This window comes from Schistocerca gregaria, chromosome 3, assembly GCF_023897955.1.
Source record: "Schistocerca gregaria isolate iqSchGreg1 chromosome 3, iqSchGreg1.2, whole genome shotgun sequence".
Lineage (NCBI taxonomy): Eukaryota > Metazoa > Arthropoda > Insecta > Orthoptera > Acrididae > Schistocerca > Schistocerca gregaria.
The window spans coordinates 551,447,098-551,473,529 of NC_064922.1; the positions used below are offsets into that span (position 1 = coordinate 551,447,098).

At 41.1% G+C, this 26,432-nt stretch overlaps 1 protein-coding gene across 8 annotated transcripts in view; it reads right to left on the reverse strand.

The window, feature by feature from the left end:
• LOC126355056 (protein lava lamp) overlaps positions 1-26,432 on the reverse strand; it is a 176,747-nt gene that overhangs the window by 11,845 nt on the left and 138,470 nt on the right. For all 8 annotated transcript variants that reach the window (XM_050005215.1, XM_050005217.1, XM_050005213.1 and 5 more), the window contains exon 13: positions 11,901-11,955. In XM_050005215.1, the coding sequence (XP_049861172.1) occupies positions 11,901-11,955 (55 nt within the window). The remainder of the gene's footprint in view (positions 1-11,900; positions 11,956-26,432) is intronic.

The following is a 26,432-nucleotide window of genomic DNA, read 5'->3' on the forward strand; positions in this document are numbered from 1 at the left end:
TTTATAAGAATCCTAAGGAAATGTAATTCACCCACAATAGTAATACTGATCCCGAGAAGAACAGTGCATTTCATCACGGGTACATCCGGTAAGTGAGAGAACTTCACAGAAACGTCTATCAAACTCTATTGGCAAAGGCTAAAACCGGGGCGCTGTGCATCACAGATAGTTTAAACTGTCAAAATTCAGAATGTGTGCAGTTCAAGAAGAGTCCGCCAATGTATTATATACTCCCACATGCTTTCTAACAAACACAGTAACACCACAGAAAATGAATCTATCATGGATGTAACTAAAGTATATCCAACCGCACACTTTAGGAGTCTACATCTACATAACTACTGAGTAAAGATGCTCTAACTTACCAAACAAAAGCGTTGGTATGTTGATAGCAGACAATAAAAAACACACAAACACACACACAAATTTCAAGCTTTCACAACGCAAGGTTGCTTCATCAGGAAAGAGGTAAGGGTGAAGCAACCTTGCGCCTTGAGTAATGACTTCCTGACACTTAAATCAATACTCGATGTTAACAAATTTCTCTTCTTAAGAAATGCTTTCCTTGTCATTGCGAGTCTACATTTTATATCCTCTCTACTTCGACCATCATCAGTTATTTTGCTCCCCAAATAGCAAAACTACTTTACTACTTTATGTGTCTCATTTCCTAATCTAATTCCTTCAGCATCACCTGACTTAATTCGACTACATTCCATTATCCTCATTTTGCTTTTGTTGATGTTCATCTTATATCCTCCTTTCAAGACACTGTCCATTCCGTTCAACTGCTCTTCCAAGTCCTTTCCTGTCTCTGACAGAATTACAATGTCATCGGCAAACCTCAAAGTTTTTATTTCTTCTCCGTGGATTTTAATACCTACTTCGAATTTTTGTTTTGTTTCCGTTACTGCTTGCTCAATATACAAATTGAAAAACATTGGGGACAGGCTACAACCCTGTCTTGCTCCCTTCCCGACCACTGCTTCCCTTTCGTGTCCCTCGACTCTTATAACTGCCATCTGGTTTCTGTACAAATTGTAAATAGCCTTTCGCTTCCTGTATTTTACCCCTGCCACCTTTAGAATTTGAAAGAGAGTATTCCAGTCAACATTGTCTAAAGTTTTCTCTAAGTCTGCAAATGCTAGAAATGTAGGTTTGCCTTTCATTAATCTTTCTTCTAAGATAAGTCGTAGGGACAGTACTGCCGCACGTGTTCCAGTGTTTCTACGGAATCCAAACTGATCTTCCCCGAGGTCAGCTTCTACTAGTTTTTCCAATCGTCTGTAAAGAATTTGTGTTAGTATTTTGCAGCTGTGGCTTATTAAAATGATTGTTTGGTAATTTTCACATCTGTCAACACCTGCTTTCTTTGGGATTAGAATTATTATATTCTTCTTGTCTGAGGGTATTTCGCCTGCCTCATACATCTTGCTCACCAGATGGTAGAGTTTTGTCAGGACTGGCTCTCCCAAGGCTATCAGTAGTTCTAATGGAACGTTGTCTACTCCCAGGGCCTTGTTTCGACTTAGGTCTTGCAGTGCTCTGTCAAACTCTTCCCGCAATATCTTATCTCCCATTTCATCTACATCCTCTTCCAATTTTATAATATTGTCCTCAAGTACATCGGCCTTGTATAGACCCCTATGTACTCCGTCCACCTTTCTGCTTTCCCTTCTTTGCTTAGAACTGGGTTTCCATCTGAGCTCTTGATGTTCATACAAGTGATTCTCTTATCGCCAAAGGGCTCTTTAATTTTCCCGTAGGCAGTATCTATCTTACCCCTAGTGAGATAAGCCTCTACATCCTTACATTTGTCATCTAGCCATCCTTGCTTAGCCATTTTGCACTTCGTGTCGATCTCATTTTTGGGACGTTTGTATTCCTTTTTGCCTGCTTCATTTACTGCATTTTTATATTTTCTCCTTTCATCAATTAAATTCAATATTTCTTCTGTTACCCAAGGATTTCTACTAGCCCCCGTATTTTTACCTACTTGATCCTCTGCTGCCTTCACTACTTAATCCCTCAAAGCTACCCATTCTTCTTCTACTGTATTTCTTTTCCCCATTCCTGTCAATTGTTCCCTTATGCTCTCCCTGAAACTCTGTACAACCTCTGGTTCTTTCAGTTTATCCAGGTCCCATCTCCTTAATTTTCCACATTTCTGCAGTTTCTTCAGTTTTAATGTACAGGTCATAACCAATAGATTGTGGTCAGACTCCACATCTGCCCCTTGAAATGTCTTACAATTTAAAACCTGGTTCCGAAATCTCTGTCTTACCAGTCTTACCATTATATAATCTATCTGATACCTTTTAATATATATTCATATGTATATATTCATATATATGATAACACACAAACACACACACACACACAAAATTTCTAGCTTTCGCAACCAACGGTTGTTTCTTCAGGAAAGAGGGAAGGAGAGGGAAGGACGAAAGGATGTGGGTTTTAAGGGAGAGGGTAAGGAGTCATTCCAATCCCAGGAGCGGAAAGACTTACCTTAGGGGGGAAAAAAGGATAGGTATATACTCGCGCGCGCACACACACACACACACACACACACACACACACACACACACACACACACACACACACACACCAACAGACATATACAGATACAAGCAGACATATTTAAAGGCAAAGAGTTTGGGCAGAGATGTCAGTTGAGGTGGAAGTGTGGAGGCAAAGAAGTTGTTGAAAGACAGGTGAGGTATGAGCGGCGGCAACTTGAAATTAGCGGAGATTGAGGCCTGGTGGATAACGAGAAGAGAGGATATATTGAAGGGCAAGTTCCCATCTCCGGAGTTCGGATAGGTTGGTGTTGGTGGGAAGTATCTAGATAACCCAGACGGTGTAACACTGTTCCAAGATGTGCTGGGCGTGCACCAAGGCATGTTTAGCCACAGGGTGATCCTCATTACCAACAAACACTGTCTGCCTGTGTCCATTCATGCGAATGGACAGTTTGTTGCCACATAGAAAGCGTCACAGTGTAGGCAGGTCAGTTGGTAAATCACATGGGTGCTTTCACACGTGGCTCTGCCTTTGATTGTGTACACCTTCCGGGTTACAGGGCTGGAGTAGGTGGTGGTGGGAGGGTGCATAGGACGGGTTTTACACCGGGGGCGGTTACAAGGGTAAGAGCCAGAGGGTAGGGAAGGTGGTTTGGGGATTTCATAGGGATGAACCAAGAGGTTACGAAGGTTAGGTGGACGGCGGAAAGACACTCTTGGTGGAGTGGGGAGGATTTCATGAAGGATGGATCTCATTTCGGGGTAGGATTTTAGGAAGTCTTATCCCTGCTGGAGAGCCACATTCAAGGTCTGATCCAGTCCCGGGAAGTATCCTGTCACAAGTGGGGCACTTTTGGGGTTCTTCTGTGAGAGGTTCTGGGTTTGAGGGGATGAGGAAGTGGCTCTGGTTATTTGCTTCTGTACCAGGTTGGGAGGGTAGTTGCGGGATGCGAAAGCCGTTTTCAGTTTGTTGGTGTAATGGTTCAGGGATTCAGGACTGGAGCAGATTTGTTTGCCACGAAGGCCTAGGCTGTAGGGAAGGGACCGTTTGATATGGAATCGATGGCAGCTGTCATAATGGAGGTACTGTTGCTTGTTGGTGGGTTTGATGTGGACGAATGTGTGAAGCTGGCCATTGGACACATGGAGGTCAATGTCAAGGAAAGTGGCATGGGATTTGGAGTAGGACCAGGTGAATCTGATGGAACTAAAGGAGTTGAGGTTGGAGAGGAAATTCTGGAGTTGTTCTTCACTGTGAGTCCAGATCATGAAGATATCATCAATAAAGCTGTACCAAACTTTGGGTTGGCAGGCTTGGGTAACTAAGAAGGCTTCCTCTAAGCAACCCGTAAATAGGTTGGCATACGAGGGGGCCATCCTGGTACCCATGGCTGTTCCCTTTAATTGTTGGTATGTCAGGCCTTCAAAAATGAAGAAGTTGTGGGTCAGGATGAAGCTGGCTAAGGTGATGAGGAAAGAGGTTTTAGGTAGGGTGGCAGGTGATTGGCGTGAAAGGAAGTGCTCCATTGCAGCGAGGCCCCTATGAAATCCCCAAACCACCTTCCCTACTCTCTGGCTCCTACCCTTGTAACCAACCCCGGTGTAAAACCTGTCCCATGCACCCCCCACCACCACCTACTCCGGTCCTGTAACCCGGAAGGTGTACACAATCAAAGGGAGAGCCACGTGTGAAAGCACCCACGTGTTTTACCAACCGACCTGCCAACACTGTGACGCTTTCTATGTGGGAATGACCAGCAACAAACTGTCCATTCTCATGAATGGACACAGGCAGACATTGTTTGTTGGTAATGAGGCTCACCCCGTGGCTAAACATGCCTTGGTGCACGCCCAGCACATCTTGGCACAATGTTACACTGTCCGGGTTATCTGGATACTTCCCACCAACACCAACCTATCCGAACTCCGGAGATGGGAACTTGCCCTTCAATATATCCTCTCTTCTCGTTATCTACCAGGCCTCAATCTCCGCTAATTTCAAGTTGCCGCCACTCGTACCTCACCTGTCATTCAACATCATCTTTGCCTCTGCACTTCCGCCTCAACTGACATATCTGCCCAAACTCTTTGCCTTTAAATATGTCCGATTGTGTCTGTATATGTATGGATGGATATATGTGTCTATATATATATCAGTAATTTACACTTAAGAGCTTGACAGAGGGGTGTATCAAACCGTTTTCGGATTATTTCTCTACTATTTAACACTCTTACAGCATATGGGAAAAATTAACACTTAAATCTTTCCATGTGAGCTCTGATTGCTTGTTTTATTGCAATGATCATTTCTCCCTATGTAATGGGTCTCAACAAAATATTTTTGCATTGAAAGGAGAAAGATGGTGATCGAAATTTCAAGTAAAGATCTCATCACATGGAAAAATGCCTTTGTTTTAATAACTGCCACATCATGCACATATCATATCTGTGCCACTCTCTCCCTGTTTCATGATAATATAAAGGTAAGGATACTATACCCTGGAGCAATACTTCAGAAAAGGATGGGCAACAAAGGTATAGGCAGTCTCTTTAGCAGATCTGATGCATCTTATAAGTTTTCTGCCAATAAAAAGCAGTCTTTGGTTCCTGCTTTCCATATGATCATTCCCATTTAAGTTGTTCGTAATTGTAATCCCTAAACATTCAGTTGAATTTGCAATCTAGTAGAATATGTATGTGGATGTACATGTATAGAATATAAATGCAGGCCTCATCCAATTTTGGAGGACAGCCTTTTGTACAAATTACTGAGAGATTCACTAAATGCAAATGCTTATGACAATGTTCCAGTGATCAGGTAACAACAGGAGGATGAGCTAGTCCATGAGGAATATCAAACATATTACAGGCCTGACTCGCCATGGAGTTGCTTCCTGATCCATCAATGATGACTAACCGGCCTCTAGGCAGAGGCTAGTTGTAAAAACCCCTAATTCATTTGCAGAGAACTGCATTACTTATCTTCATGATGACCTAGTTGACTCACTCATCATGTAAATATAAACATGCTAGGACCATACAAAATATAAATACATAAAGGAAGTGATCGATCAACTCGTCTTGTCTTATGCATTTTAAAATTCTGAATGCTTTAAGGGACCTTGCTTTCAGGGCCTTCAGGTGTGTGACAATCAAATAAGTTTATCACTGAAAATAAGGCAAACTGAAAGGAATTAATGAGCCATCTGGGTTCTAAGATTCAGACAAACCTGTGGTTAACCATCTGCTCCAAGGGCCCTCACCCACAGCTACCGCCTGCGCATATACAGTTTTCATGGATTGGAAAATCATCTTCTTGATATTTGTAACTTCATACATAATTAGGATTTATTTAGAATTTCCCAGAAGGTTATGCATCATATGAACTGGTGATAGGTCACATACTGCTGACAGTGGTAAGTTCAGCTTCCTCACTGTGAAAATATTATGCAGACTTCATCAGTGGTAGAAGTGAAGTCCCAATTCCTGGCTGTGATGCAAGTGCAATGTCTATTGTGCAGGTCCAAAGAAGTGTATTTTGCTTTACACAATTAATGAGGTAACCACCACATTTTTGAGAAATACTCATGATGTTTTCTCATATAATCGATGATTTAGTGGAACATTTTACAGAGTTTGCAAATTACTGTAATGATAACATCGCACCATCTTTTGCTTGACAACCAAATGGCTGTGAGATTCTCAGTGGTTAGTGATACACAAACATTTGCAAAGTGTGCATGCCTCTCCGGGTTGCAAAGTGGTAAGCCTTATTTGAGAACAACTTGGATCATTCTGGTGCTGTGACCCACTGTCTCATTGTTCAGATATCTGCTGAATACACAATGTTCAGTCAATAAAGGGGTCATGAGATCACCTGGCTCTATACCTCTCCCGTTTCCAGCCCATTCTGTGTAGCTGCTTCCACATTCAAGTGTACATCCCCCCTTCACCTGAGATTACTTTTTTAATTCCATCTTAGCTACCAAATGGAGTCTCTAATTTGTTCTCCTACTAAGACTCCCCCCACCTTTCCCCTGCACTCCCAATTTTATATTCAACATTCCTCTAACCTACTCCTGCAAGCATCTGCAGGGTCTGCAAAAGCATGATCTTTGCTAGCCACCTTCAGATCTCTTGTTTTCTCTACCAACTGAGATCCCTTCCATTACTACACCATCCAGCCCCAGCCAAGATCCCTAATTGTCTTAATGATGCAATGAAAGTGTGTGTGAGGGTGTGCACGTGTGTGCACGTGTGTGTGTGTGTGTGTTTTGAAGAAGTATTTGAGTCAAAAATTAAGCAATAATATGATACATCCTTCGAAGGAAGAAAGAATAAACGAAAGAACAAACCCGCCCTCGAAAAATTTTCTTAAGTGAACTGGTGAAAAATGCTTGGCATCCTCACCAGACAGCAATGGGCAAATGGAATAATTCCAGGGTCTGGCAGATGGTGAGATTGATATGGCCATCATACATTGTTTTCGAGGAGTTAGGCACTTAGTTGATGGATCTTGATCTAGCACAGGAACGGCCTCTGGTCTAATATCCACAACAAAGTGGGCAGCATACCAAGCCACATAGTCAGATCACCATCTATGAAACTTTCTGCTATGCACCATATACATTCTCACTACATCAAGCCCTACTGCGTTTCTGGCTTTCTCTTGGTCTACAATTATTCTCTTATTCTAAGGCTCATTAGAACCCTGGCTTCACTTTGAAGTTATATGTCAGCTCGCAAACAGTGCTTGTTCTTGAAAACCTTCCCTGAAGTGACTTGTAATAGATACCCACAGAGCTGCCCCTTTCTGTCACTCATAAATAATGAACTTGCTACGGCAGTGTTTTGTGGGATAGTAAAAAATTACTAATATGTTTATGACTCCAAATATACATTTGTTCCCTTGATGCTATGTACTGCAAACAATGTTGTACTGCAATTTGCTGTTGATATTTGCTGCCACTTTTTTAATATGTATACCATGCATTCTGAAAGTTCTATGAATCAATCAGTTCCCATTCACTGTTATTCTTCCAAGAATGATGAGCAATAGAGGCAGCCAAGCTAACTTATTGTTGGATGTTTCTACAATGTGCAACTATTAGAAACTCTGAAGGAGCTCTGTTGTTATGTGACATGTAGTTGTCAGTCACTGCCAGAAATGGAATTAAAATGTAAAGATAACTGTACAGAGATTATTGTAAATTTAAATGGAGGTTCATCTGTGAACTAGTACCTCAACTGATTGGATCTGCCATTTTGGGTTACCCTCCACTGTCAGAGCCTTCACTGCCTCAGTAACCAGAAATGTGAACAACACTGTGTTGGAGATAAAACTCTTGCTACTGGAGAGAAAAGAATGATTTAAGCAGAGGCTGGTTACCTCTACTGAGCCAACTGTAAGTATCCTCTTGGGTTCAGACCTTAGATGATTTTTTTGTCTGAAGAGTCTGTGGTCAGAAGATACAATACTGTCTAGCCTGAGAACAGAAGGTTATGTATTTAGAGTGGTCAAAAGAGCTGGACAGGTGGCACAAATTTTATCGAACGACAGGACAGTAATCATTCACATTGATGTTCCTTACTGATGTTTGTCCAATAGAAGTGTAGCACAAAGACTGAGGGTAGGCCTACAGAAATCTGTTTTATACAACAGACTGTCCTGATAGAAACAAAATAGCTGTCAATAACATGGATATTCATCATGGGTGTTTGTCCAAACAAAATGAAGTACAAAGATTGTGGATAAAATAAAACAACGGAAAATCCAGGATGGAATATTATGAATAGAATGATACCCAGTAAATGGCGCAGATGTTGAGTTGCTCACAGTCTAGCCTCAGCAGGCAGACACAGTGGTCATTTGTGTGTGAGCTGTGTTTGGCATGAATATGTGTGTGTGTGTGTGTGTGTGTGTGTGTGTGTGTTATCTAATTCAGAAGAAGGGCTTTTGGCTGAAAGCTTACTTTTTTAGTAGTCTTTTTGTTGTTTCTGTCTGCACTCAACATCTCCACTATATGATGATTAGCAATCTATTCTTTTCATTCTTGTCAAAGATTAGGCATATAAAGTAACTTGTGTTACAAAACAGACACACCTTTATCATCATGCAAACCTGGCTAAAACAATACGTGACAGCCTCTACTTCATTCACAAAATCCTTTTATTTTGTAACCACAGCTTCCTGAAAGCATCACTGCAATAAAAACTCTTTCCTTTCAACAGTTGGAACAGCATTCCCAGCACTATCTGAGGAATCTGTCCGAGCTACTCCTGTTTTATGCCTGCGTGGATATGCCAAGAAAAAGCGTAGCAGTCAGATCCAACCCCTCATAGCTCCCCTACCATGCTTGCTGACTTACTTTACCTTCCATATTTTCAAAAACTTCCTCCACCCTCCATGAAACATACAACTCCTGAAACACCCATCTGATAACACTATTGTCAATCTTTCTGCAAAAACTCTGTCCTCTGCAGAAGTCTCTGCTCTTTCTAAATCCTCACCTGTAGCCCCACACCTACATTCATCCATGCTGCTGGACTTGTAAAGGAACTTATTTCCTATCCTTGTTCGCTGCAATGGAAATATTTCTTTGCCAACCCATCCCCTCCCCATATGACAACTGTCAACCCAAACCCCTATTAGGATTCTTATTTAAAACAGTTTCAACATCCCTCCAACTGTGGCCCTCTTCCTCTTCCACCCAGTTATCCCCTCATTATCTTTCTGGAATTCCTTATTTCTAACATGGCTTCACCTTCCTTTCCTAAACCCCTCCCCACTGAGTTTGACACCACTTGTATGGAACACAAAGCTATCTGTAACCTAAACACTACTCCATGCATGATCACTCCTTCCACAGACAAAGGCTCCACTACAGTGGTCAAGAATCTTAGATGACTATGTGGCTCAGGATCTCTGCCAACTTTTGGACACCTCTGCATAAAAGCTTACTATCATGATCCCATCCCAGAAGTCCAATGTTATCTCCAGCTGCTCCTCTAGGCCTTAGGGGTAATCCAAAGCCTGACACCTCAATCCATCTCCCTCCTCACACCAGCAACTCCCCTATATTTCTACCTTTTATCTGCTCCCCAAACTCCACAAACCCAACCCCACACTCCCTACTGGTCATCCCACTGTGGCTGGATGTAATGCCCCCACAGAATGAACATCACCCTTTGCTAACCAGCACCTCCAAATTACTGTCTGTAAGCTCTCATCCTACGTAAACTCTCCGCCATTCCTGTGCCATTACCACCACACTCCTTGTCAGTTACTTGTACAACATACCCAATGCCCAGGGCCTTGTAGCAATGGAACACTATCTTTCTCAATGTCATCCTGCCCACCAGCTCTTTCCTAATTCTCCTAGCTAACCACACACCGAACCACAATTATTTCACTTTGGAAAGCCATATACACACACCTGGAGGAATCCTTCCTATCCAGTTAACACCTAAACCCCTTGTTTGGTTCAGATTCATTGATGACATTTTCATGATCTGCACTCACAGTTAGGATATTCTTTGCTTTTCCTTCCATAACCTCAACACCTACTGCCAAATACACTTCACCTGATCCATCTCGACTCAATGAGCCACCTTCTTTGATGTCGATCTCCAGATCTCAGACGGCTCCATAAAGTCATCTGTTCATGTTTCACTGTGACCTGCAATGATGGACATTCTATCCAAAACCTTACCCACATCAACCAAATTAATGTTCAGCCACCCACTCAACTTACAGAACATCCTTCCCCGTCCCTATTACAATCCTGCACCCCATGGGTCACTCCTGGCCACTCCCTTGGGGTGCGCCCAGGTGCAAGACCTGTCCCTCTAGACAATAAAAGGAAGGCCACATGTGAAAGCAACCACTTTATATATCAGCTATGTTGCAATTATTGCACAACATGCTATGTGAGCATGACAAGTAAACAACTGTCTACTCGCACAAATGGCCACCGCCAACCTGTAACAAACCTGGCAAATCACAAACTAGATCATCCAGTTACTGAAACATGCTGCATACCACAACACAAATTACTTCAACAGCTGCTTCACTACATGGGCCTTTGAACACTGCCTCCTAGCACAAGTTTCTGTGAACTACACAAGTGGGAACTGTCCCTCCAGCATATACTAGACTCTTGCTATCCCCCTGGCCTAAGCCTCTGCTGACCTCTTTGCCAATGCCTCACCTTACCTTTCCCCTTCTTCCTTCAGTTCACACTACTCCTTTTCCATCCATATCACATACTGCCTTCTCCCACCAATCTTGTTACCTCCATGTGGGCTCTCTCTCTCTCTCTCTCTCTCTCTCTCCCTCTCTCTCTCTCTCTCTCCGCCTCCCTCTCCCTCTTTCTATTTATCTCCAACTTCTCCCCCCTTCCCTTGCCCCTCCCTCTTTCACACTGTACCCTTCCATCTTGTCGAGTCACTTGTTGAAAGAGCTGCCTCTTTCCCGCTGTTCCCTTCTTGCGTCATTTCCTAACCTAACCTTTCCCTTCCCCATTTCCTTCAGCCCAGGCAATTGATAATCAGTAATCAGTCTCACAATGGCCACTGGGGTGTGCATTTAGATGTCTGTGTTGTTTGGGTGAATTTGTGTATATTGACTAGAAAGAGAGCAAGAGCTCAAAAGCTAGTGTGAATAGTGTTTTCTTATATGTGTTCCTATGCTCCAGTCAGATCCAACCCCTCATAGCTCCCCGACCATGGCTTGCTGACTTGCTCTACCTTACACACTTTCAAAAACTTCCTCCACCCTCCATGAAACATACAGTCATTCACATGGAATGGCTCACTGATGTTTGTTCAATGGAAATAAGCACTAAGATTGTGCCTAGATGTATAAAGTAATTTGTGTTACAAATTGCCTTGACACTTTAAATGGGAATTACACACAACATAATAGCATTAGAAAAGTGTAATTATTTCCATTTAATAACTGTAATCAACATACTAAAGCAATGATCAAAAGAAGGGTTAGTTTGTAAACAATAGCACTTCATAACATATGTTCTTGCTCAGGGTAACATGACTTCCTGTATCTATGACGTCTGAAACATCTCACAAAATGAGTTATTGGATGAACTTCAGTTTAATAAGAAAGCCAAACCATGATGTTATTTGGTGTTTTCACAATTTATAGTCAAAGTCTAAGTTATATTATCTGCAAGATGACGGGGATAAATCAACTACATGATCAACTCAGAACCTTAGTATCATTAATCTGACACTTTACCATTTGATTTTCAAATGGCTGTAATCAGATACATATCACATTATACATAAGTAATACACATAACTAACCATTTGTACCCATGATTTTGTATAAGAAATTGAAACTAGATTTTTTGTTACCTGCGGCCTCTGATCCAGTTCAGAAGCACAGTGGATGGACTTTGGACATCCCGAGCTGTAAAGAAAAGTGGTTAAATTAAACTTCATTAGAGTGAATGAAATGTGCTGGAGTTAATGAAATATTATGTTTAACAATAAGGACTATGAAATTTAACTTCCCAAATAACCTGGATGAAAGCAATACAATTATTTCTAGCTACAGATTTCTTGAACACAGCACAAAACAATGACAGTGGATCTCAAACTATTGAATGTTGGGATATTTAATGTATATTGTATATTGACTGAGGGAGGGGAAAAGCAAAAAGTAAGTAACAAAAATAATAGCATAATTTCTGTCTACAAGTTTCTGACACGTCTTCTTTATTTTTACAGAATGTGAATATCTACTTTCTGTATTATATGCAGAGCTGGCCCCTGCATATTTGGCCACCACACTCGTAATGTGCTTCACGAGCCACAAATGTTCCTTGCTTTAACACTGGAGGTTGTGAACATAAGTTTCGCTAGGATGTTTACCGCCAAGCCTCCTGCAGTTGTCACAGCATCTGGGAGCAGAAGCTGTGCCAATATGTGGCATGCACATCACGGAAAATGATGCTGCACTTGCAGACACTAATTTGAGTAGATGCAGTCACTTGTCCATGTGACACCGCATCTGCTTTCTCTGCAGACAGGTACTCAGGTCATGGCATGGCCCCTCAATAGCAAGTTGCATTCCAGACTCCAGATCGACTGCCAGCTGCCCGAATTCTGCTCTGGCTCCAGATCGACTGTCAGCTGCTTTGAGTTTATGCTTCATATCACCATGCATGTCACTGCTGCAACCACCAGAAATGCTTTCTCACACCTTCACTGGCAATGTCAATCACTCGATGTCTGTCAGTCGCTCCTGAAAATGGCACCTGCGCCTTGACAGCCCACGAGCTCACAACTGTGAGATACAGTGCCACTGATCGTCCTCTGCACTTCTCAGCTCTCCCCCATTACCAATAATCATGGACTTCGTCATAGTAGGGACCCACTACACATCATTTACATGGACTTTTAAGTTGTACCACGTGTGGACTTCTGTCCTATAAAACTGTACTGAGTTTAGTTCATGCTTAATAAACAAAGAGCGGCTATGCATCATGTGTATTCAGTCACTGCCTGTTACACCGGGACTTAACATCTGAGGTCATCAGTCTCCTACAACTTAGAACTACTTAAACCGAACTAACCTAAGGACATTACACACATCCATTCCCAAAGCAGGATTCGAACCTGCGACAGCAGCTGTCGTACAGTTCCAGACTGAAGGGCCTAGAACCGCTCGGCCACAGCAGCTGGCAAGGTTGTAACACTTTCTCACTATATACACTAATGGGAAATGAGAGGAACAATATGAAGTATTCGCTTGAAAGAGTGCTAACTTTATCTGGCAAAATAATTTGTTCAACCACAGCATAAAAGCACATGAAATTCTATTAAATCCAACATTTCTGGTAACGAAAACTCACTTTTTATTGTTACAATTTTTACTTACATCTGCTTACGCACTGACTGCTGTATGTACCATCTACGCAAGATTGCTGTATGTACCATTCACGCAAGATCATACTTTTTTGCACAGGTACACATGTCTCTCTCTCTCTCTCTCTCTCTCTCTCTCTCTCTCTCTCTCTCTCTCTCTCTCTCTCTCTCTGTGTGTGTGTGTGTGTGTGTGTGTGTGTGTGTGTGTGTGTGTTTTAAAAGTTATGTCAGTTATGTGTGACCCACACTACAACCGCAACAAACATCTACATCTGCACCTTCATAGTTACTCTGCAATTCACACTCAAGTGCCTGGCACAGGGTTCATTGAACCCTTTTCATACTACTTCTCTTCTGTTCAACTCTCAAATGGCACGTGGGAAAAAGGAACACCTAAATCTTTCCGTTCGAGCTCTGATTTTAGTATGATGATCATTTCTCCCTATGTAGGTGGGTGTCAACAAACTATTTTCACATTCGGAAGAGAAAGTCGCTGATTGAAATTTCGTAAACAGATCTCGAAGCAAAGAAAACCACCTTTATTTCAGTGACTGCCACCCCAACTCGCATATCATATCAGTGACACTCTCACCCCTATTGCATGATAACATGAAATGAGCTGCCCTTATTTGCACTTTTTCGATGTCCTCCGACAAACCTACCTGGTAAGGATCCCATAACGCGCAGCAATAGTCTAGCGGAAGACGGACAAGTGTAATGTAGGCTGTCTCTTTAGTGGGTTGGTCGCACCTTCTAAGTGTTCTGCCAACAAAGTGCAGACTTTGTTTCACTTCCTTACAATATTATCTACATGGTCTTTCCAATTTAAGTTGCTTGTAACTGTAATTCCCAGGTATTTAGTCGAACTGACAGCCCTTAGATTTGTGTGATACCCAAAATTTATCAGATTTCGTTAAGTACCCATGTGGATGACCTCGTACGTTTCTTTGTTTAGTGCCAATTGCCACTTTTCGCACCATACAGAGTTTCTATCTAGATCATTTTGTAATCGGAATTGATCATTTGATGATTTTACTAGATGGTAAATTATAGCGTCATCTGTGAATAATCTAAGGGGGCTGCTCAGATTATCACCTAGATCATTTATGTAAATCAGAAACTGCAAAGGGCCTACGACACTACCTTGAAGAACGCCAGATATTACTTCTGTTCTACTCGATGATTTACCGTCTATCACTATGAACTGTGACCTCTCTGAGAGGAAATCATGAATCCAGTCACACAACAAAGATGATACTCCATATACATGCAATTTGATTAATAGTCACTTGTGAGGAATGGTATCAAAAGCCTTATGGAAATCTAGGAATATGGAATCGATCTGAGATCCCTTGTCGACAGCACTCATTACTTCATGGGAATAAAGAGCTAGCTGTGTTGCACAAGAACGATATTTTCTGAATCCGTGTTGCTTATGTATCAATAAGTCATTTTCTTCAAGGTGAATCATAATGTTTGAGTACAGTATATGCTCCCTCCCCCATGAACTGTGGACCTTGCTGTTGGTGGGGAGGCTTGGGTGCCTCAGCGATACGGATGGCTGTACCGTAGGTGCAACCACAACAGAGGGGTATCTGTTGAGAGGCCAGACAAACGTGTGGTTCCTGAAGAGGGGCAGCAGCCTTTTCAGTAGTTGGATGCTTGATTTATCTGGCCTTGTAACATTAACCAAAACTGCCTTTCTGTGCTGGTATTGTGAACAGCTGAAGGCAAGGGGAAACTACAGCCGTTATTCTTCCTGAGGGCATGCGGCTTTACTGTATAGTTAAATGATGATGGTGTCCTCTTCGGTAAAATATTCCGGAGGTAAAACAGTCCCCCATTCGGATCTCCAGGCGGGGACTACTCAAGAGGACATTGTTATCAGGAGAAAGAAAACTGGCGTTCTATGGATCGAAGCATGCAATGTCAGATCCCTTAATCGGGCGGGTAGGTTAGAAAATTTAAAAAGGGAAATGGATAGGTTAAAGTTAGATATAGTGGAAATTAGTGAAGTTCAGTGGCAGGAGGAACAAGACTTTTGGTCAGGTGAATACAGGGTAATAAATACAAAATCAAATAGGTATAATGCAGAAGTAGGTTTAATAATGGGGGGGAATAGGAGTGCGGGTAAGCTACCTACAAACAGCATAATGAATGCATTATTGTGGCCAAGATAGACACGAGGCCCATGCCTACTACAGTAGTACAAGTTTATATGCCAACTAACTCTGCACATGATGAAGAAATTGAGGAAACATATGATGAGATAAAAGAAATTATTCAGGTAGTGAAGGGAGACGAAAATTTAATAGTCATGGGTGACTGAAATTCGAGAATAGGAAAAGGGAGAGAAGGAAACATAATAGGTGAATATGGATTGGGGATAAGAAATGAAAGAGGAAGCCACCTGGTAGAATTTTGCACAGAGCATAACTTAATCATAGCTACCACTTGGTTCAAGAATCATAAAAGAAGGTTGTATACATGGAAGAATCCTGGAGATACTAGAAGATATCAGATAGATTATATAATGGTAAGACAGAGATTTAGGAACCAGGTTTTAAATGGTAAGACATTCCAAGGGGCAGATGTGGACTCTGACCACAATCTATTGGTTATGAACTGTTAATTAAAACTGAAGAAACTGCAAAAAGGTGGAAATTTAAGGAGATGGACCTGGATAAACTGACTAAACCAGAGGTTGTACAGAGTTTCAGGAAGAGCATAAGGGAACAATTGAAGGAATGGGGGTAAGAAATAAAGTAGAAGAAGAATCAGTAGCTTTGAGGGATTAAGTAGTGAAGGCAGCAGAGGATCAAGTAGGTAAAAAGACGAGGGCTCGTAGAAATCCTTGGGTAACAGAAGAAATATTGAATTTAATTGATGAAAGAAGAAAATATAAAAATGCAATAAATGAAGCAGGCAAATAGGAATATAAACGTCTCAAAAATGAGATTGACACGAAGTGCAAAATGGCTAAGCAGGGATGGCTAGAGGACAAATGTAAGGATGTAGAGACTTATCTCACTAGGGGTAAGATAGATACTGCCTACAGGAAAATTAATGAGACCTTTGGAGAAAAGCGAGCCACCTGTATGAATATCAAGAGCTCAGATGGAAACCCAGTTCTGAGCAAAGAAGGGAAAGCAGAAAGGTGGAAGGAGTATATAGGGGTCTATACAAGGGCGATGTACTGGAGGACAATATTATAAAATTGGAAGAGGATGTAGATGAAATGGGAGATAAGATATTGCGGGAAGAGTTTGACAGAGCACTGCAAGACCTAAGTCGAAACAAGGCCCTGGGAGTAGACAACGTTCCATTAGAACTACTGATAGCCTTGGGAGAGCCAGTCCTGACAAAACTCTACCATCTGGTGAGCAAGATGTATGAGGCAGGCGAAATACCCTCAGACAAGAAGAATATAATAATTCTAATCCCAAAGAAAGCAGGTGTTAACAGATGTGAAAATTACTGAACAATCAGTTTAATAAGTCACAGCTGCAAAATACTAACGCGAATTCTTTACAGACAAATGTAAAAACTAGTAGAAGCTGACCTCGGGGAAGATCAGTTTGGATTCTGTAGAAATGTTGGAACACGGGAGGCAATACTGACATTATGACTTATTTTAGAAGAAAGATTAAGGAAAGGCAAACCTTCATTTTTAGCATTTGTAGGCTTACAGAAAACTTTAGACAATGTTGACTGGAATACTCTCTTTCAAATTCTAAAGGTGGCAGGGGTAAAATACACTAAGCAGATTCAGAAGGATGTAGGTTGCAGTAGGTACTGGGAGATGAAGAAGCTTGCACAGGATAGAGTATCGTGGAGAGCTGCATCAAACCAGCCTCAGGACTGAAGACGACAACAACAGTATATGCTCCAAAATCCTACTGCAAATTGAGGCCAGTGATATGGGTCTGTAATTCAATGGGTTTTCCTATTTCCTTTCTTGAACACGGCGTGACCTGTGCTACTTTCCAGTCTTTAGGAACAGACCTTTCATCAAGTTAGTGATCCTTTCATCAAGTGAGTGGTTGTATGTGATTGCTATGAAAGGCATTATTGTGTCTGCATACTCTGAAAGGAACCTGACTGGTATACCATCTGGACTGGAAGACTTGCCTTTCTTAAGTGATTTGAGTTGTTTCGCAACACCTAAGGTATCTACTTTTATGTCACTCATGCTAACAGCTGTTCTGGTTTCAAATTTTGGAATATTTACTTTGTCTTCTTTTGTGAAGGACTTACAGAAAACTGTATTTAGTAACTCTGCTTTAGTGGCACCATCATCGGTAACATTTCCATCGCTATCGCACAGTGACGGTATTGACTGCTTTTTGCCGCTGGTATAATTTACATACAACCAGAATCTCTTTGAGTTTTCTACCATATTTTGAGACAATGTTTAATTGTGGAAACTATTAAAAGTATCTCACATTGACGTCCGCACTAAATTTCGAGCTTCTGTGAAACTTAGTCAGTCTTGGGGATTTTGCATTCTTCTGAATTTGGCATGCTTTTCTTGTTGCTTCTGCAACAGTGCTCTGACGTGTTATTTGTACCATGGTGGATCAGTCCCATCTCTTAATAACTTATGCGGTATGAATCTGTCTATTGCTGTCAATACTGTAGCTTTGAATTTGAGCCATATCTGGTCTACACTTACATCATTAACTTGGAAGGAATGGAGACTCTGTCTTAGGAAGGCGTCAAGTGAATTTTTATCTGCTATTTTAAATATATATATTCTGCATTTATTTTTAGTGGTTTTGGTTGATATGGTTTTGAGCCTTGCTGACCTTGCATTCATTAATCCCTATATCCATCATGACACACACTATTAGATCAGGATTATTTGTGGCTAAGAGGTCAAGTGCGTTTTCGCAACCATTTACAATTCGTGTGGGATCATGAACTAATTGCTCAAAGTAATTCTCAGAGAAAGCATTTAGTACAATTTCAGAAGATGTTTTCTGTCTACCACCGGCTTTGAACATGTATTTTATGCCAACAAATTGAGGGTAGATTGAAGTTTCCACCAATTATAACTCTATGAGTGGGGTACTTATTTGTAATGAGACTCAAGTTTTCTTTGAACCATTCAGCTATTATATCATCTGATATTGGGAGGGGGGGGGGGGGGTCAGTGGAAGGAGCCAATTATTATTTTGGCACAGCTGTTGAGTATAACCTCTACCCATAGTAATTCGCAGGAAGTATCTATTTCAACTTCACTACAAGGTAAACTAGTACCAGCAGACACAAACACACCACCACCTACTTTATTTAATCTATCCTTTCTGAAGACGGTTTGCGAATCTGTAAAAATTTCGGCAAAATTTATCTCCAGCTTTAGCCAGCTTTCTGTTCCTATAATGATTTCAGCTTCAGTGCTTTCTATCAGCGCTTGAAGCTCTGGTACTTTTCCAATACAGCTACAACAATTTACAACTGCAGTGCCGACTGTTGCTTGGTCGATTCTCATCATTTCTTTGCCCTGTACCCTTTGAGACTGGAACCCTTTTTCATCTTTCCTGAGACTGTCTAACCTAAAAAACCGCCCAGTCCACACCACACAGCCTCTGCTACCCATGTAGCCACCTCCTGTGTGTAGTGGACACCTGACCTATTTATCGGAACCTGAAACCCCATCACCCTATGGCACAAGTCGAGGAATTTGCAGCCTACACGGTTGCAGAACCATCTGAACCTCTGATTCAGACCCTCCACTCGGTTCTGTACCAAAGGTCCGCAATCGATCCTTTTGACAATGCTGCAGATGGTGAGCTCTGCCTTCATCTCACTAGCATGACTGGCAGTCTTCACCAACTCAGATAGCTACCGGAAACCACAGAGAATCTCTTCTGAACCATAACGACACACGTCATTAGTGCTGACAGAGCTGCCACCTGCAGTTGGCTGCACTCTGTGCCCTTCATGGCACCCAGAAGGACCCTTTCCACATCTTGGATGACTCCCCCCGGTACGCATATGGAGTGCACATTGGCTTTCTTCCCGTCCTTAGCTGCCATATCCCTAAGGGGCTTCATCACCTACGTAACACTGGAGCTCCCAATGACAAGCAATTCCACCCTCTGCCCTTGTCCAGACCTCTCCGGAAGACTGGCCACTGCCGCAACAAATGAGGCTGCCCTTGTTGGCTCAGAAGTACTTTCAGCATTGGACAGTACCTTAAACCTGTTACGGAGGTGTAAGGGTACAGCCTTGCGGCCAGCACCAACTTTTAGCTTCCGCCCAGGAATTCGCAACCTTGCCGTGGTTCGCCAAACACTGTAACGCAAGTGTCGACCACCAGGGATGTCCGCATCCGAGGGTGCAGTGCCATCAGAGATCCCAGGTGATGCTACAGGTTCCAGAGGTGCCAAAACACTCACCTCGGGCGTCCCAATGTCACCGTGGCCCAGGGCAACAGCTTGGAGCCTGTCAACCATGGCCAACACAGCTACCAGCTGTTTACAGACCACAGCCAATCCCCCCTGAATCAGATAACAACAGGCGCAGTACATATCCATCCTTAACAATTTTATTTCATTTCTTTTATCTCACAAGCCATTCAAAAGAAACAGATGACTGACGACTATGCAAAGCCCTCACTTTTGTGAAGATACGGTCACAGGCTTTCTATATGTTGGTGTTTCCTGTGTCATTGTTAACAAGTTTCCTCATTAAGTCATGTTCCACAAATGCTCAACTGGAGCATACTCTGGTACTGAGGTGGTGAGGAAATTCAACACATGTTGGTTGCGGTTAACACTATTGTTGGCAGTGAACAGTACATTGGCAGAGTAAGAATGGCAATATAATTAAATGAATGGCGTTTTAATGTGTGCGCAACTGGGCAGTATTACCTACATGAACAGTGCTTTGTCACTGCAACGTACTATTATCCAAACCATGTTATCCTTTGTGTTACAGCTTTACACATACGAAGGAAGGATGGTTTAGGTTTATCACCCCACTGATGATTAAATCTTTAGAAACAAAGAAAATTCTTGAGTAGGACAAGGAATTAAATCCAAAACCATGTAAAACTTAAATTTGGTTGGCTGGAAGGTGATCTGAACCTCACTTCTATTGAATACGAGTCTGAAGTCTTAACTACTGCATCATCTCGATTGATCTTACATAGAGACAAGCTGTTGTGCAAGTTTTATTAGCAACCAAGCAAAACCTACTCATGACAAAGATTTCAAACTTTCACCATTATTAACCATTAATTCTTCTTTCAGGACAGCATTATAAGCTGGCTGTGGTATGTTCTGACAGATGAAGTTGAGGCTTAACGCCTTATCCTTCCTTGGAGGCGGTTAAGTGGGAAATGTGTTTCAGAGCTGGAGAGTGAAAGATGGTGCCGTGAGACTGGACGCACACGTAGTTTATGTATCAGCCGGTAGAGGACAATACTGAATACGGGGACCGTGATTTTAGTTTTGATTGTGCCCACTAGAGTGTACTAAAGTAATAGAATGGTTTTCATAAGCTGTTACAGTATTTTCATTAAGTGTTATTATGTCTTTTTGTGTATGTAAATTGTTATAAATGTGTTTTAGCAGTATGAATGATGTATGAGTGTGGATTAATGTTAATATGAAGATAATTGTTTAACGAGTTATGTAGTAGGATTTAGTGTGGGAACATTTCGAAGACATATGGATGTGAACAAAGGGGATTTTTGTAGAATAGGTTTGTAAGGTAAGTTTATGGTAAAGGGAAAGTTAATTCAGGTATAAATAACAATAGTAAATAACTTTATGCATAAGCAAAACTTCAACATATTAGATAATTACGTCAGTAAAAAGTGCAGTTGTGAGGTTTACTATTTTGTGATTGGTTATTGATCCACGTGGCGTATTGAGCAGGTCGGTGGCTAAAAACTGTGACTGCATTTGGTACCGACAGACTTCATATTTGGCAAGCATTCTCAATCAAAACAAATCAGTATTTTTGTAGTTATTACGTTTTCGCGAAATACAACACCATAAACATGCTAACTTGAGTGAAAGGGATTGTGAGTGACTGTGTTAAGACTAGCACGGGCTTGGCAGTGATACTTGTTCACCTAAGTTTCAGAATCTATTAACTGAGGACAAAATTTCCAACCTTTCATTTAGTGACAAAACTTTCTCCCGAAACACAGATTAGTGACTTTAATTGCAGCCTGGTTCACGTCGAAGAACAGTAGGTTTCACTCCGCTTTCCTACTGATGATCCGCTGAGACAATGTTCACAGGTAGGTGCAGATCCGTCGTAAAGGGACGGAAAGAACCACGCCGCTGCACGTGGTGCATCAGTGCCGGGATACACTAAAGCCGTAGTAATTTGGATCCGCAGTCGAGAGAAAGATTTTGATGGGCTGAACAGTGAACGTTAGTGAAAGAATTTAGTGAATCTGTACTAGCAGAAGTTTGAACGGAACCCGTTTCGAGTTGCTGGAGTTGCAAGAAAGATGATGATACACAATGGCTATAGTAGTGACGGAAGTGCAGCGAAGCAGCAGATGGCTCCTTAGTGGCGGTGGCGGCAAGCAGTACAACGGGGCAGCGCTGTGGTCAGCCTACACGACGAGCGGGGGCCCGGATACTGTTATGGCAGCCGCAGGGGATCGGACTCGCAGTTTCAACACGCCGAGGCTACAGCATTCGACAAAAGATAAGTCAACTTTGTTACATTTGTTGTGTGTGTGTGTGTGTGTGTGTGTGTGTGTGTGTGTGTGCTGAAAGACTGAGAAACATGGCAAGTGATAAAGATTTTGTGAATACGGTGAACTTTTATTCAGTGTGAGTGCTTCAAACACTAGCACACCTGAACAGAGAGAAGGAGTAGATGTTAAAATAAAAGGGGATGTTTTTGATGATATTTCTATGTTATTTACGGACAGTAGAATTGAGTCTGCTTCAAGTATGACTGTTAAAGTAACTAGTGGCGATAATACTAATTCAAAAAGTGACATTAAGCATGAACTCAGTAATGATCAGGTATGTGATGATAGTGTTGGAAATGTTACTGAATCAAATGTATCAAATGTGGCTACCAAATTTGGTATAGTGCCAGTGGAACAAGGTAAACAAGAAACAGTGACGCCAATAATGGATCTAGGAAATATGCAGGAAATGTTTGCCATTTTAATGGGCTCTATACAAGGACAATTTAAATTGGCTGAAAAAATTAATAGTAAACTCAAAAAACTTGACAGTGGCTTTACTGAAAAACTTGAAAATCAGACTGCTGTTTTAAAAGAAATGTGGGAAAATGAATTGAAGTCATTACAAAATAAAGTAGATGACAAAATTTCTCGAGTTGAGAATAATTGCAAAAGATCTGTTGGCTTTGTAAAAGGTGAATTAACAGAGGCTTTGAAAAGAGTTGCTATTGGAAACAAACAAAGAGTAGATGATATTAAAGAAGGTCTACAAAAAGTACAGGTTAAAATAGTGGCTGTAGAATCTGTATGTGAAACTGATCACAAAGTGTTAGCCAGTAAAATCAGATCTGAATCTGACAAATGTATGAATGAAGTAAAAACTGAGTCAAAACGAGTAGATGAGTCTGAAAAAAAATGTTCTTCAGCTAACTAACCAAGTAGAAGAGGTGGAAAGTAGGTTGGATGAGCATGGCAGTAGACTATGCCAGGTTAAAACTAACCTCAAACATAGAATTAACAGTAGTGGGTGTAGTTTTGTGGTAGAATCATCTAGAATTTCATATGTCACTAACAGACAGTTTTTATGTTTTGATCCAACAGGAAATGAGCATCCAAAAGAATTTTGGAATGATTTTGAAGGTGTGTTACCTAGTTTATGGTCAGGCAAACAAAAAATAGGTTTTATTATGTCAAAATTCTCGGGAGAGGGCAGAACTTGGGGGATTATGGCTACTGAACAGTACGATACTTTGGATAAATTTAAAGAGACATTTTGAAAGAATATTGGGGTAAGCAAAAACAGATGGAGTTATTAAATAGCTTCTGGGCGGGGGAAAAGTTTAATCCCAGAAGGGAAAGTGTAAAAAAGTTCGCGTTAAAGTGGATGACAAATTTGTCATACTTGAACAACAAAATCGAGCCAGAGCAAATTGTTATGGGTTTGGAAGGTAAAATACCTATGCACTGGCGGAACAAACTTATTGCAGCGCTGAGGGATGATGTACATAAGTTCCTTAGTTATTTGGTGAAGGCCGAAAAATTATTGAATGACGAGGAACATGCAAAACGTAATGACAGACCACCAAATGATGCAGGACTGCAACATAATGTAAACATTAACAGAATTGGCGTGTTCCGTGAAAATGGCAGGGGCAGAGGTGCCGGGAGGTGGTGCTATCCTGCCAATTATAGGCGAAGTAATGGGGAACAGGTGCACGATTATCAATGGTATTCTCCAGTGCAAGAGAATGATGTTGCGCAAAGGCAGCAGCAGACATGGGTAAACGTAAGAAAGGATACCGAATTACAGAATCCATCAAACTAAATGCCGTCTGTGAAAGGGCTAGCATTTACCAGACGGGAAGTAGTAGATTGAGCCCACTAGCAAAACCTGTTGTATGTGTTAATAGCAACCAGACAGGGACTGTAAGGGAGGTACAGGAGAAGCTAGTAGCAACAGACGAAATGAGCTACGTAAAAATCTGTACATTTAATGGAGGCTTGGAGGATTTTTTTGGATAGACATAAACAAGATAAGCACTGTATTGCACATGAGAGGGGTGGCGTAATAGTGGAAGATGTGACAGAATCCGATTGCAAGCAAGTGGTTAGCAACCAAGTTGAAGTCGAATCATGTTCTGAGGAAGGAGAAAGTACAGAGGCTGCAGAATTACAGGAAATTAAGTGATGCCAGTGTGGAGGAAATATTAGCGTCTATAAATGATGATATTTGTGAGGCTATTAGGGAGAAGCAGGAGGATGGTGACCAAAATGGGGGTCAACCAGTTAATAGTGGAGAAAGGGAAGAGAGAAAGGCTGTAATGGAGAATAGCGAATTCTAGAAGGGAATTTTGAGTTGTCACTAGCGGATAGAATACATAGTATGGGGGGGAAAAAATTGGTGAAGGTGGTTCTGCAAAAATCTGTGCGATTTCCGGAAACAGGCAAGGTTTCGATAGAAGAGAGGTTGTGAACGACTTGTTGGAGGAGGGTGCTGATACTAGCAAAGAAAGGAAAGTATTGAATCAACCAATAATTAGTCTGCAAGTGTGTGATGAAGAGGTACAGTGTTTAGCAGATACAGGTAGTGATTTATGTGCTGTGAGTAAAGGTTGGTTATAATCATTGCAAAAAGGGAATGATCTTGCAATTATTCCCGTAATGGGGGTACAGATTATTGTAGCTACTGGAAAAGTGAAAAACCTGTTAGACATGAAGTTCTGTTGCCAGTGAAAATAAATAGGGTGGAAGTATTCTATAACTTCCTTATAATTCCTGACCTGTGTATAAAAATGTTGATTGGTGTATATTTCTTTAACCATTACAAAGGGAGATTAAATTTTAAAGAAAGTGCAATAATTTTTGAAATAAATGGTAAAGATGTGGTTGTGCCATTTTTTCGAAAAGACTATGTGATTGATGAAGAATTAGCCAGTATACCTGTTAGGTATCGTAGAAGGACAGAGGGTTTGGGGGACTACAATGAGTATGGAGATGATGTGGGGGTGGACCCTGAGGTAGATGTGAGTTAAGCTTGGAGGCCTCAGAAGGCATTGCAACCTATGGAATGCTAGGTGTTTGACAAACACCAGGTGCTCAAGTTACTGGCAGTGCTATTTCATTTTCTTTTCATATTGCCAGTCTTCCTCTTCTAATCATTCTGAGCTGAATCTATCTTCTGTAATATTCTTCTCTATCAGAGAACGTGTGTTTGTAGGTGTAAGATGGAGTCTTGGGATTAGGATGAAGTACGTTTTGTGGTGAAAGAGATGGGGATCAGTTTGTGATTGAAGGCTGAGTGATATATACAAATATGAGAATAACCAGACGTGACAAGGGCAGTTAGTTACGGAGATCTAGGTGAACAATATTTTTTATGAGTGGAGTATGAATGAATGTGGAGAATATATACATATTTTGTAAATACAATTCTTGATTTATGTTACATAGTGGTGAAACTGTGAGAAAGAAGTGATGAAAAGAGACACTACATAAAAAGTGGTAACTATGTACTATAAAAATGTTTGTAAATAATTGTTTATAGGAAATGTGTTTTTTACCATTAAATATTTTCAAGTTGAGTGAAAGTTAAACAGAAAAAATGAATATAACCTTTGCTTGTAATAGCAACTAGTTGTTTTAAATTCATTACGTTTTTGGAATAGAAGTAAATTTTAGAAAAGATTTTCGAATAGATTTGATCTTGCTGATTTGAGTAAACAATACTCCGTTAATTTACTTTCATTTGAATTGAAGTTAAACTAAATAGTAAAAAATGCAAATAATCTCCTATACTATAAGTAATTGTATAATACGATGTCTATAAAGCAAGTAGGCTTAGACAAAAGTATGGTTTCAGGGGCAGCAATGCATGTAAACCATGGAGGGACCAATAAGTGGAGAACATAGGTGTGTTATGGGCACTACAATGCAAGGTGCCACACTCAAGACTCACGAAAGAATGTGTGATAAAGAGGCGATAGTTATGTGCAGTTTTTTTTAAGGTAGGACAAAATACTATTATTACATAGGACACCAACCGCAGTGCCTGAAAAAAGACATTCAAAAAGTAAATGTAAAAAGGTATTAAAAAAAAAAAGGTAGAAATGTTTTCAAGTAAGAGGGTTATTATAACAGAAATTAAAGATTTTAGACTAGCAAAGAGATAGAGGGGCTGGCCAGTACTTACCTCAGCTCAGTACAGCCGATAGAAACACAAAAAACAACCGAAAATTTAAGTTCCTAGCTTTCGGAATAAATGTTCCTTTATCAGGGAGGAGAGAGGGGAAAGAAAGGGAAGAAGGGAAAGTGGATTTAGTTACTCACAACCCAGGTTATGAAGCAAC